The 14,502-nt window shown below is 37.7% G+C and overlaps 1 protein-coding gene across 2 annotated transcripts in view; it reads left to right on the forward strand.

The window, feature by feature from the left end:
* Window positions 1-14,502, forward strand: part of ADGRB3 (adhesion G protein-coupled receptor B3) — a 689,955-nt gene that overhangs the window by 295,673 nt on the left and 379,780 nt on the right. For both annotated transcript variants that reach the window (XM_036248276.1, XM_036248277.1), the window contains 2 exons: window positions 7,861-8,025; window positions 8,696-8,860. In XM_036248276.1, the coding sequence (XP_036104169.1) occupies window positions 7,861-8,025; window positions 8,696-8,860 (330 nt within the window). The remainder of the gene's footprint in view (window positions 1-7,860; window positions 8,026-8,695; window positions 8,861-14,502) is intronic.

Below are 14,502 nucleotides of genomic sequence, written 5' to 3' on the forward strand. Positions count from 1 at the left end.
ACTATTTTTTTGAATATATTCTCTATCCCTTGCTCCTTTTCTTCTTCTTCGGGGACTCCTATGATGCGAATATTATTACGTTTCCAGTTGTCCCATAGTTCTCTTAAGCTGTCTTCCTGTTTTTTAATAGTTTTTTCCTTTTGTTTTTCTGATTGGTTGATTTTTTCTACCCTGTCTTCTAATTCGCTGATCCGGTCCTCAGCTTCCCCTACTCTGCTTTTTAAACCTTCCAATGTGTTTTTCATTTCGGATATGTCATTTTTTATCTCTTCTTGTTGGTTTTTAATTTCCATTTGGCTTATTTTCAGTGTCTCTATGTCCTTACTCATGCTGTTCAGCTTCCTCAAGATCATGGCTCTGAATTCTAGCTCTGTTAACATGCCTAATTGCTCCACATTGATCTCATCTTCGGTGGAGGTGGTTTGCTCTTTCATTTGGCTTCTGTTTCTGTGTTTCACCATTTTAGCTATCACTCTGGGCTTTGGAGCCTGTCAAGTTCTCCCTGTGGGTGTTGGTGTTCTGCTGTTTGTGGCTCCCTCTCCTGTGTTTAGATGAGCGAGGGAGGACCCGCGTTGAACACCACTGTCAAGTCTTACTTTCCTGGTTAAAGCTGCCAGCCCAGGAAACGTACTGTTATCCTCTAGCTTTTTGCCTGGAAGCTAGCAGTCTAGGTTAATTGATGAGTTTTGGGTTGTCAGTTGATTGAAAAACTCCCTCTGGTGCTCAGCCAAGGGGCTTTCACGAGGGTGGGGCAGATGCTGGTCCTTAGTGAGCCTCAATTAACACTTCAATGGCCCACAGGGTGGGGTTGGATCTCCGAGGGAGGGGCTGCTGCCTCTCTCAGAGCCCTGGGAAGAAGCAATGTGGCCACCGTCCTGAGTGGCTGCACTCAGCCAAAGCTCCGAGAGCCCTCCAAACCCCGAGTGTCCCGACACAGTTCCAGTCCAGTCTGCCCTCCCTCTGCCGGAGCCCAAGGTGAGTGGCTGTGGCTGTTTTAGCCTCAGTCCCGGCTGCGCTGTGGGGCCGCCTGGGAGTGTAACCCGCGGGCGCCGCTTATAGCTAAGGCCGCTGCCGAGCTGCCGACCTTGGGCTCCCAGCCCCGTCTCGCGCCTTCGCAAGCCTACCGGGATGGAGTCAGTGTCCCTCGTTGTATGGTCCTCGCAAGCTGCTTTTCTGTTGGTTTTTCCCGTCGATTTGTCTGTGTTATAGTTGTAATTCCAGTTTGGTTCTGGGAGACGGTCTGTGTAGCTCCGTTCACTCCGCCGCCATTTTTCGGTCTCTCCTATTTTTTTCTTTCAGTACTTGAAGATTGGAGAAACCAAGTAGTGGAGTACAAACAATACAGAGGATAAGGATTATAATAGAGTGACAGATTGAAGACTAAAATTAAATTTTAAAACTATTGACAAAAAGTTTCCATTAATGTCCTGAAATATGTATAAATGATTTTAATTACATAATTCTGTGCGAAATGTAGTAGTCTGGAATTCATATAACATAGATTAAGGTTCAATTCTAATCCTTAATTATAAATATTAATTTAGGCAACTTATTTATCTTTTCTTTTCTCAATTTTCTCATTTATAAAATGGAGCCAGTATTTATAAACCTTCTATATTATAAGATTGTTATATGATTAAAATTAGGTGGAAGAATCTTTTAAAAGTATAAGACAAGGTGGAGGATGTTTATTATGATTTATATGAGAATATTACTTTAAAAATAAGGGATTTGGGGAAGAAATAGGTGAACTAAATTCAGGACATGATGATAGATTTATAGTTTGGCTTCTGATGGAAAGCCTTAATCATAGACTCAAAGGGATTCTTTGGCCAGTTTGTACAGGGGGAAGTACATGCGCATGGCTCCTGTCAGTCTGTGGGACTAAGCAATGACACACAGGGCAGTCCTGCATTCGAGGAATGCATTCCTGTGGATTCAGAATCTCCTTAGAGATTCTGGCAGGTTGTAGTTTCCTTTCAAACCCTAAAAAGAAGGGAAGAATCACCCAAGGGTTGATCCTCAGGTATACAGCGGCACCCAAATAACTCTTACCTAGACCAAGAGGCTTCAGTGTCTTGTGGATGCAAAATGATGATTCCTCGGCAGCTACGAGAAGGTGACCTGCCCAAGGTCCCTCTGCAGGAGCCCTTCTGCTGAGGACACTGAGTGGGAAGATAATAAATATTTGCAATATCTTGGTGCAAAGGTCCCTGGCTGTCTCTGCATGAGGATGTTACAGTTTGAAACTCAAATGTTACCTCATTAACCTGTTCTTTAATTGATTTGTATTTTATCTTTTTTAACTTCTAATCATTTGTATGGCAATTGTAGTCATTCTGTGTCATTTCATATTTTTAGTATTATTCCGGTGATCTGTGTTTAATTTATAGGGGTTTAAGAAATTGTGTCTTTGTTAGTCTTGGTTTTCTTTTATTATTAATTTTTTTAAAATTTAAACTTTGTCTTAACTTACCAACTTTTAAAAACATTCTTAGCCTTATCATAACATGTTTCCACTTTTAATTCTGATTTTTAAATCATTTTTTTATTTTGATTTTTTTCTCTTTTATAATTTATTCTAGTTTCCTGGGTAACCTCTAACTCAATAAAAATCTGAACTCTCAGATTTTGTCATTACTACATTAGATGACCTCAAAGCCAGGGCCAGAATTCTTTCCCCCCAACTCTTCCTATAGATAGCTTTATCGATCAGTAATAATCAATCCAGAACAGTCACTGAAATGACAGTTTTATTATCAAAATATTCATGACCTTGTGGATGAGTACATAATCTAACGTGTGGTCTTTGTTCTTCATCCTATCTATATTGTTGCCAGTTACTGATCAAGAGGCGAAAATAGATTGAAACAATATTTCACTAAAATATATCATTTGGCCCATACATGGGAGACAGGGTTTTCTTGCAGGTGAATACGGTGGCAACTCAGTGTGTATGGCAAGAGGAAGTGTATATCACAAAGTAAACCCAGGAATCTAGCAATTTATCCTTCACAATTTTAATTCTCCTGGGTCCAGAAACTCTGGTAATGTGTTACATTGCTGAAGGGAAACTTGACTGTCCCCAGCATGACACTATTGTGTAAGGAAGCCCATTACCTGATGGTGAGACAGGCTGATCTTTCAGCACCTGGCTTCAAAACACAGCCTGATTGTTCTCTCTTCTTACTCACCTCTGTGAGATGGCTCATAAAGTAATAAGCATTTGGAGGTTTTAAACTGAAAAGTAAGAACTAAAAAAATCCAACTGCAAATGCTTACAATGGAAGTGAAGAGAAACTGAAAAATCCTAAGTGCTGATTCTTAACCTTATGTACCTAATGCTTATCAAATGATGTTTCATGAGAGGATAGAAAGAAAAAGGAAAGGGGGATGGTTACATTTCAAATAAATTTGAAGGCACATCTATACAATTCAGGACTCCCCGTAGCATGTGTCTATAATGGCATTACAAATTCAACATGTTCAAAATTGACTTTTAGATTCCAGGACTGTATACCCCTGACCTGTTTGAATGTTAGTTTAACCACTTCAGTAAGAGGTTCTTCTACCATTTATCTGTTTCAGTTAGCCAAAACCCTAAAAGTCAGCTTTTATTCTCTATTTTTCCATATCCCACCATCCACCTGTCAGCTCTACACCCAGAAAAGATCTCAAATGTGTTTACTCTTTTCTGTCTCCACTAACGTCACTGTGATCCAAGCCATTATTGCCTCTGAATGGGCAACAGAATGATCTCCTAACATCTTCCAATACCCATTCTTGCCCTTGTACAATCCATTTTACACAAAACTGTGAATGTAAGTATTAAAATGTAAATCACATCACTTCCCTACTTTTACATCCTCTCATTTCTTCTCATCTTACTTGGTCACATGGCCTACAGAACCGCAAGGTATCTGGCTACTGCACGTGGTCTGAACCCATCACCGACCTCCTCCCCCATTCATAATCTCCACAAGCCCTTGCTCTGTTCTGGAATACACAAAACCTGCTCGAACTCAAAAATTTGCACTTACAAAGAGAATCCTAAGGATCTTCTTATTTCTGGCTCCTACTAGTGACTCAAGATTCAGCTCACATTTGGTCTCTTCTGAGAGACATGGCTGGATATCACCCTATCCCATTGCCCTCTTTCATCCCTATCTCCATCGCATTACAAGCTGAAACTTTCCTGTTTATTCATTTGTTCACTTGTCTATCATCTCTCTGCACCACAGCTCCTCAGACTGTGTGTTCCTTGAAGGCAGAGCATGGTTGGTCTTGCACATCAGAGTTTTCCCAGAAGCTAGTAGAACAATGCCAGTCATAGTCTAGACTCTGTGTAAATCTTTACTTATAAGTGCATTCTGAGATTCCACGGGGAGTTTTTGGAGTGTGTACGTTTTCCCAAATTATCAGGGAACATTATTCTGACAGAATGACAAGATGTTAATCAGATTTCAATAGAACACAGTTTCAGAAAGAAAGTATTGAGGTATTTTCAAATTTGTCAGTTTGCAATGACAGGGGGGTGATCTCTTACAGATGTCAGAAATCAGCTGCACGCAGGGGCATGTGGGCTGTGAGGAGAGGCCTTGATTGTCACTGCTGCCTTAACACTCAGTGGAGGTGAAAAGCACACCTGAGTGCAAGGCTGAGGAGAAGCAGCTTCTTCTCCACTTTGGATTCCCAGATAAGCATCAGATAAAAAGTAAAAAACAGCCCCCTCACTTTTAAATCAAATGATAAATATTTTCCCAGTTCTCCCTTCAGAAAAAAAAAATGACACTACCATTTCCTGAAAGGTTTTGGGGCTGATGTCCCTAAAAAGAACACAGTTAATGGTTTTCTTAATTATAGGATGTCAAACTGAAAAATAACACCTGACATAAAACAGTACCCCATATTTGGCGCTAAAAGAATTCATGTATGTTGTATAACATCTTTCATCTAATCTCTTAAATTAAATTCGCATGGAACTTGAATTTTAAATTAAATTCTCTTCCTAACTTCTCAGTTTTCCATTTTCCCCAGTCACTTGGACTTACCACACTAAAGGAATATTGGGTTTTTCCTCTTTTTTTAAGTATCCAATTAGTTACTTTTTCAGGTTAATTCTTTCTTAATATAGCAGTTAATGTTCAGTAAAAGGAACTTTTAGTTCTCAGTGTAAAATAAAACATCTAAAAGGGGGTCAATGGGGGAAAATGGAAGAACATCTTTAATACTTGCAACAATAAAGATAAAATTTTTTAAATGTCCACTTGATTCATTTTCAATTTCATTGATATTTCTTTTCTGTAACTGACTATAAATGAAACCATTCCTCTCTAAAGCATGTTTTGTTGATTATTATGGTGATGTTTAACCTCAAAGTTCCCTCAATTGTCTTATATTAACTCCTTAAACTTTAGTCAAAACATAAAATATGCATATTAGGTGAAAGGACTGAACAACTAATATTACAAGTGTATACATTTGAAATTTTAAAAAGATTCACTAAGGGTGATGTATAGCCTTCTTAGAGGAAGAGGCTCATGAACAAAGTACTTTACAAATAGTTTCCTTCTTTCTAGTCCCTTTTCAGCAAGGTCTTATCTCATTCCTCAGCGATATTACAATCCCTTGCCAAATTTTCTTCTCTTCCCACATTTGACTTGACTGACTCCACATCCTCTTAGCTGAAAAGACTTATCCTCTTTTCTTTGTCAATAAGTAACTATTACATTCATAAAAAGTAGTGAAAATACCTAAAGCCAGAATCAGCAAGGGCATCACAGTCCTTTATTCTAGTCACTCAGCACTGAATAAGGTGGACATCACCTACCTCATCTTTGTTATGCGTTGCTTTCTGAATGGTCTCAATAATTTGAATACCTGTACATTTTTTTTTTTTTTACCAAATAAATGGCAAGATGCAGGAATGAGTCTTGTTTTTAACCCTTCTCAGAATGCTTAGGACAATGAGAGTTCATCATGCAAGCTTCATAAATGTTATCTTTGAAAAGCAAGATTCTAAAATGAAAAACACACTTATCTTTAAAGCTGAAATAGAAAGGAAATGGATAATTTATGAAGTCCTATTGATTGCCTAAACTCTTTTTTTGTCTGGCAAATAGACTACATAACCAATAAGATTGTATTGGGTACTTTTAATGAAGTGAGATGCTAAAATTACATGAAGAGGATAATTAATTTAGCATTTTGTGATTTTCAATCTCACAAAGGATTTATTAAGTACAGCTAGATACCTGTTAAACAACTGTCTCTTTAATAGCTACCTACAAGGCCTGAAACTGGGTTGAAAGTCCTTACTCATAATTCGCCAGGCTTTCTTGTTTGTTTGGGTAGGTTTTCACAGCAACGCTAACTTACGTTGGAACTTTGGATTTATGGTGATTACTTTTTCACTGTAAGTGAATTGACCAAAAACCAAAGAATAATATCGGAAACAACAAACAGTCATTTAATAGGGCATTTATAATCTCTGTATGCTAATTAATGCATTCTAAATTAGGTAAATGTTTGCCTGAATACATTGCTCACCTGCATTTTGTGATTATGCCTTGTGAATTCTGTTGCTTTTTTCTAAATTATCCCAATTTCACGCTACCAGTCTGACATAATTATTTCCAAATAGATGTGCTCTGCCCCCGAAAGTCTCATGTGCCACGTTAAGACATCATTGCTTTGCCTGCTACTTATTTGTGTGCATGGAGTAGTTCTTCTACTAAGTTATAAGACTTTTGAGGTTGGGACTTAATATTTTATTTCTCTGTCTCTCATACACCTATCATAGTGTCTGATAACTCTCTCAAAAATCATTTTAATGAGTGAATAAACAAATAAGTCCCAATTGGAATCTCCCTAACATACGCTCAACAATCTATATTAAATTTTAGTCACCAGACACTTGGGAGTCATCTTCACCCTCTCTCCACTTCAGCTCTCATGACTAGTCCTTCGGAGGACCCTCTTGCAATGCCTCCCCAGAGCTCTCTGATCTTTCCAAGACACTCCGTCTGTACTGCGGCATCATCCTAGCTCTACCCTTCCTATCCACTCCCATAATTCTTTCTCCACCCTGCATTAGATCGGATCACAGAGTACTATTCAAATTCTTCACTGGCTTCTTAATGGTCTGAGAATAATAGTCCAAATTTTTAACACAGTTGGCATAAAACCTACAAAATTTGGCATCTGCCTTTTTACCCACCTTCTCTGGTAGAATGCCCCACCTGGCTCTCTCGATTCCACTCACAATGGCCTTCATTCAGGTCCCAGAAGTGCCATGTTTCCTCTGCCAAGGACCTTTGTGTATCTCCATGGAACTTACCCTAGCTATTTCCCCATCATCCTCAGGGCTTGTCTGAAACCTCATGTCAAGGAATATTCCCAAGACCCTCCCACCCTAAACTCTTATATCATAGTATCTTGAAAGGATTCTTTGTAGCAATGCTATATAATTTGTTTAACAAACACATTGTTTAACTCATTCTAGGGGCTTTGTCTCTAAAATATTTGCTCCATGAGTTATTAGTCAGTATTTATTTTGTTTACTGTTCCCAGTACACATCAAGGTCATAATTTTTTAGTGATCAATAAATATTTTTGAGAAATAAGTGAATCAAAAGAGATACAGGATACATAAAAAGAGGTAGAAGTGAGGGGAAAAAAAGGTAATAGTAGCATTAAGGGTAGTAATAAAATCTAATGTCAGCATGACCTTTCGTTGTATGCATCTCTTTAGCATCCCTTGATCAAGATTCACCTTCAAGGTTAGTTTTACCCTGTACTTTATGTAGAACCTTCTCTACCAGCATTCTCCTTACACTGTCTCTCTTTCTGCCTTGGCAGTTGATGGACAGTGGCAAGAGTGGAGTTCATGGAGCCAGTGCTCAGTGACCTGCTCGAATGGGACCCAGCAGAGAAGCCGGCAGTGCACTGCAGCCGCTCATGGGGGTTCTGAATGCAGAGGGCCATGGGCAGAAAGCAGAGAGTGCTACAATCCCGAATGTACAGGTAAGACCTGATTACTGCATTTAAGGATGCCACCATTTAAAAACTGTGACAGAGCTATGCCAGACGGTCATGGTATAATCAGATGCTTACATGTTTCTATTAAATGAAGCCAATTATACCTGGACTCATTCTACTGTATGTCACATTGATAAAGCTGCAGAACTCAGGAGAGTCTTTTTTTTTTTTTTTCTTTATTGATTTTAGAGAGAGAGGAAGTAAAAGGGATAGAGAGATAGAAACATCAACGAGAAAGAACATCCATTGCCTGCCTCTTGCATGCCCCCCACTGGGGATCTGGCCCACAACCAGGGCATGTGTATTGACCAGGAATCGAACCAGCCACCCCTTGGTGCATGGGTCGATGCTCAACCGCTGAGCCACACTGGCCGGATGCAGGAGAGAAGAGTCTTAATTTAAATATTGATGAAGTTTAATACCGAACTTGTACTTTTTTGCAAGTAAGGTTCAATGTCGAAGATTCTGACAAACATATACATCTCTGTTCATCACAGTGCTCTTTAGTTGACTAGCAAATCAAATACATGATTAAAGTGTGCTTATGGAGGTAGATTAATAAAAATTGAACAGACAGTAATGATCCTTAGATTTTAAAATTACTAAAGCAGTGTGTTGTAGACCACTGACCTTGACCATGACACATCTCTTTCAGCCAATGGTCAGTGGAATCAGTGGGGTCATTGGAGTGGATGTTCCAAGTCATGTGATGGTGGCTGGGAAAGGCGACTAAGGACCTGCCAGGGTGTAGCGGTAACAGGGCAGCAATGTGAAGGAACAGGCGAAGAAGTGAGAAGATGCAGTGAGCAGCGGTGTCCTGGTGAGAATAAACTGAGTTTATCCCAATGAAAACATTTTGTTCCCTAAAACAGCAAACAAAAGAAGAAGGATTAAAAATGTTGTCATTGGTTAAAGGGAGTGCTTCTTCATTTGAAGGACTGCTAATGATAAGTGGCAATTTACTTGTTTCTATAATGTATAGAGTGTCCTCTGTTTCCGTGTCTTAGATTATTCTATAGGTTTTTAAATCATTTGCTGCGAAATGACATTGAAAATGTGGTAACACAATGGTAGCCATATTAAGCAATAATGTGGCTAGACATGATTTAAACCAGTTTGGGATTTTTTTTTCTCACTATTTTCATGAAATATTTGTTTATTGAGAACAAAAAACAAATTGCCTTAGATTGTTTACAGTAGCAATATAAAGACCTGAGTGTTAGATAGCTAAGTGAGAAAGTAAAGAAATGGTGTTGAAATTCAGACACATAAAGTCTGCTATTAATTCATTTTGATGTATAACCTTGGACATTCTCATTTACTTGCCCTTGCCCCATTTTCAACTGTAAAAGGAAATCCCTGTGAGGACCACATTTTTAAATGAAAGCATAAGGTCTTAATTAGTAGTGAAAGAATGAAAGTGCTGCTACATTAAAGGATTTTACATATAAGCATAGAAAAAAATAAGAGGTCAGAAATTGCCCAAATTATACACTCTGTACAGTGTTAGGCCAAAGTAGGTTTACAGTTGTGAATATGTAAAATTAGAGTTTATTCTTGTATAATTATTTATTAATTATTATGTTATTTTTCATATGAATACTGTAGATCTACTTTTGCCTGACCCTGTGTTTTAAAATATTATTTAGAATAAAGACTACTTCCTAATTGTGTGCACATTTCATAAAATATTATTGACACACTGAGTTGAGGACTCAATAAATGAAAATTAGGATTTTAGATTATCATGGGCAACATTGTTACAAATATGCTAGAAAAGATGATAGGATAGGATTTTAAAATATCATAGCCATGTATGAAGGGACGTGCTGACCTTTGAGGATTTGAAGACCCAGGGGAAGTGTGTTGCTGCTGGTGACTCTGTAGGGATCTCACTATCTCACTGGTCTCCCTGGCTCTCTGGTTCCTAGTGAGGATGATGAGTGCAGCTGTTTGGGGTTCCTTTTCCAGTTTTGAAAATTATAGATTTCTGTCTCTGTCTAATATAACTACTTAATTTAGAAAAACTAAGGAATACTAAGAGTTATCTGGGTGTCAAAACTTTGTATTTCTCCTGGCTTCTTGTTTTAATGACTTCTCATAGTTCAACTCTAATACCGACGGAAACTGGACTCCATGTGCAACAACGTCAGTCGGTTTTTTTAGAGCTTACCAAAGATCTAAAGTTAGTTTGGTTAAGTCTTTTTTTTTTTTTTTCCAAATTACTGTACATTTGCCAGACATGTTTCCTCGTTGTTTTTTTGTCGTTGTTTGCTTGTTTTCTTTATTGATTTTAGAGAGAGAGGAAAGGAGAGGGAGAGAGAGAGAGAAACATCGATGAGAGAGAACATCAACCGGCCACCTCCTACATGCCCCCCCCCCCCCACTGGGGATCGGGCCCACAACCCGGGCATGTGCCCTGACTGGGAATCGAACCGGCAACTGCTTGGTACATGAGTTGATCCTCAACCACTGAGCCACACTGGCCAGGCTAGTTTGGTTAATTCTTAAGGCCGTAGGAATTTAGAATAAGAAGTCGCCAGTGAAATTGCTCCTGTGCTGCGTAAGAATGAAGAAGCATTATACAAAAACATTTCTTTTGCCCAGGGGGAAATGCCATTAGAACTTCCAGCATGATTAACTAGGACCATTTTAGGACTTGAACTTACCTAAACTGAGTGTGCCAGGGTTCTTAACTGGGCATTTAAAACGGTCTTCACCTGTGTATATAGAGATGATGGCGCTGCCGCGATCCAATTTAAAAGATTGCCACCTGCTGTTTAGAAAACATTTTACATATCTATTTACAGAAAAAGTATTATACCTTATTTGCTAGGTTTGTTTGCTGGCTTTTATGATTTAAAGCAGGTGAAAATTATATAAAATGGTAAAAACTTTTTATAGTATATGTGTTATGTTATATTATGTTACAGGGGTTGGCAAAAGTAGGTTTACAGTTGTTCATGTGGAAAAAGACATGCAGATACGAAGATTGCAATGGCTGTATTCACTCTTGTGTTTCATGTACTTACAACTGCAAACCTACTTTTGCACACCCCTGTATACTTGGTATTAACTTTTACATTTGTATTTTACTCTTTTCAATAATATAATTTGAAATCATATGAAACAGTATAATGGCCCCAAATTTACACATTGACGATATATATCGAAAAAACATTTTTATTATCTTAATAGTTACTAAGGCATTTTTTTCTATGATAAAGCCACAACAAATGTTCCTTATAAAATAACATGTTATTTTAAGTATTATTTTTAGTGCTGTTTATTCTTAATTTTTCTTCAGGTTGCTGAAAACAACTAGTATTTATTTTATGCTTTGCTTAATTTGGATGCAAAATAAATTAATCAAGTTTGCCAAGAGACTCTCAGTTGTCAGGAAAGAGAAATATAATATACTCACATCTTTGTCTGGATAATTAATGAAAATAATAATTAATCATCTGGATGTCATCAAAAGCTGTTACGGTGTATACTAAAAAGGGGAAAATAAATTTCTCATCAAGGTTAGGATATTCCTTTACTGGTAAATATATGAAATAAAAGTATCAAAAAGAGCAGTAAAACATATTAAATACAGTCAATAATATAAAAACTATGGTGCCACTTGGGTACTGGAAATATCAGGGCAAAAACTTCGTAAAACATATGATTGTCTAACCAGTGGGTTGTACACCTGACACTAATATAAAATGATATTGAATGTAAACTATAATTGAATTTTTAAAAAATGTTTAGTAAAGTAGAACAAAAATGTAAAAAAGCATCACCAAACAAAAATAAATTATTGCTCTTGTCTTCATAAGAAAAGAGAATTCCAGGGATGAAAATTATATATATTGTTAGTTGAGTAAAAGAGTAAGCTACAGGGGAAATAAGTTACCCAATTTTTTAATTAGTCAAACTCACCAAATGATAATTTCATTGATCTCAATCTCATTCTATACCCCCAAGTCTTTGAAGCTTACAATAGTAGAAAAGTGATAAATAGCTCCTATGATTTTGTTACATTGCTACACTGTGAAAACAGACTAATTTTAGTGCTCTGTTTGTTTATTTTCCCGGCTTTTCCCGGTTAATATCACTCAGAAAGCAGATGTTACTGATGGATTGGCTTTTGATAACTTACACGCTTTTAGGACCTCCTTGCACTGTTTCCAGGGAAGGGACTTGCTATTCCTATAGCTCCCATACTAAGATCCATCATTTCTTAGCCATTGGCTGCTAAGTTGAAACCTACCATCCACAGGTAGATGTTAAATTTATGATTATACATAAAATGTCTTTCGTGGAGTCATAAGTGCTTTATTTGCAAATGGTGAGTGAGCCTGCAGATTAAATGTGCTGAGAAAAATGTGAGAAGTGAGAGAGGCATGTCGTGCACAGATATGTAATATTTAGGGGTGCGGGTCAGGGAGAAGGATAAAGTCTTAGCTCATATTAACTTATTTTCTCCTCAGCTCCCAGTTGGAGAAGTAGTGAATTAATCACTATTGATACAGTATTTTGTCTTTGTTAGAGACGTGTTTAGCAAGTTAATTATTTAGTCAAACTTCTAAATAGTGTGGACCACTGCATTTTTAAGGCTAAACATAATCATTATTACAAACCCAGGTATGTGGTGTAAAATTTACATTTTTTAAAAAAAATTCTGTTTTATTTTTTTCAATTACAGTTTACATTCAATACTATTTTGTATTAGTTTCAGGTGTACAACATAGTGGTTAGACAATCATATACTTTACAATGTGTTCCTACATTTCTACTACTAGAAATGTAAAGCATTTACTACCCTATCTATACTAAAATATTCCCATATGAGTTGACACCTGCTTTATTTTTTTCTTTCCAAACCACGAGGTTATTACTAGTAGTGCTGTTAAAAAGCTCCTAATCCATTAGAATTTCTATTATTTCCTGCTATCAGGTGTAATGTGTATACCCTATTAGGAATTATATTATTACATGTTCAGTTTCAAAGGTTCAGGCAAGTGTTTGCACTGAATATTTTTGGGCAAAGCAAATAATGTCACACCCAAGTGTACATACTGGTTGTTCACCTAAAGCAAACCACTGAGTTCATTGTTGACAGTAGGTGGCACTAGGTATTGACTTCTTTCATCTTAAACCTTCTATTTGTTCTGGCACATCTTCTCAGATACATTCTAAAAAGTAGGGAAATAAACTAGAACGTGAAGATACCCCACAGGAGAGAGACATCACTTGTTGCTTAATAAATACCTAAGAAAGCAGCCCGTCCTACTGAAAAGCATGGGTTTTATTACCTACTCCAGTCTACTGTTCTGCAGCAGATGAGCTAAATTTCACAGGCAGTTAAGGAAGAATCATTGGGGTCTAAAATAATAAATGAGTATCCCAGATAGTACTATACGTACGTTATTCAAACCTGTTGCCATGGAGACAATCATTATCATAATTTGTCTGATCAGATTGCTCATCAGATGAGACTGAGAAAACTCTCACAACCTCTGCCACTGCAGAAACTTCAAAAGCAATTTGTTGTAATCTTGTATTATCCTACCTTGTCTAATTTAGAAATATTTGACAACACGCTGATCATTCTCAAATTGAAATAAAAAATGTAAGCAGCACTTTTGCATTTTTTTCCTTTCATCTCACATTGTTTTTATGGTAAAAATAAACATATATTAGGAGCCATTTAATTATGTTTAAACTAATAAAATAAAAATTAATGCAATTAGTAAACCTCATATTTTTTTTGTTGTTATTTTAATCCTTACCCAAGGATATGTTTTTATTGATTTCAGAGACAGAGGAAAGGAGAGAGAGAGAGAAAGATTGATGAGAGATAAACATCAACTGGTTGCTTCTAGTAAACGCCCTGACCAGGGGTCAAACCTGCAATCTAGGTATGTGCCCTAATCAGAAATCGAACCCACAGTCCTTTGGTGTGTGGGATGATGGTGCAACCAACTGAGCCACCTGGCCAGGGCATAAAACTCCTTTTTTGGATTCGATGTTTATCAATACCATAAACCCGAATATTAGTTCTTGCCATTTCTCTTCCCACTGATTTCCCTCCTTGTGTATATCCTGACATGTGAATGACCCTAAGGTCCTGCCCCTGGCACTCTTTGGTTTCTGTCTCTCTTGTCAACTCACCGGTAGGAGGAGCACCCATGAATCTGTCTCTATATCTGATCTCTTCCAAATGACTGATAGACCTTTCCAACTGGGGTATCAAATCAGACTCTGAATCACCAGGAGAGCTTTTCCCTCTGACCAGCAAAGGTTCCTGTTATCTGAATGGGTTCTTCCTTCTTACCAGTTCATGGGTGGTGCTGGATTCCACCTCCATCCAGTCTCCCCTCAGCGGCTCTACTTTCTGGTCCCCTGACCACGACCTACTAGTGGGGAAGGGGCAGGACAGCAAAGAGCCTGGGACATGGAGTCAAAGAA

This window comes from Molossus molossus, unplaced genomic scaffold (assembly GCF_014108415.1).
Source record: "Molossus molossus isolate mMolMol1 unplaced genomic scaffold, mMolMol1.p scaffold_m16_p_8, whole genome shotgun sequence".
Lineage (NCBI taxonomy): Eukaryota > Metazoa > Chordata > Mammalia > Chiroptera > Molossidae > Molossus > Molossus molossus.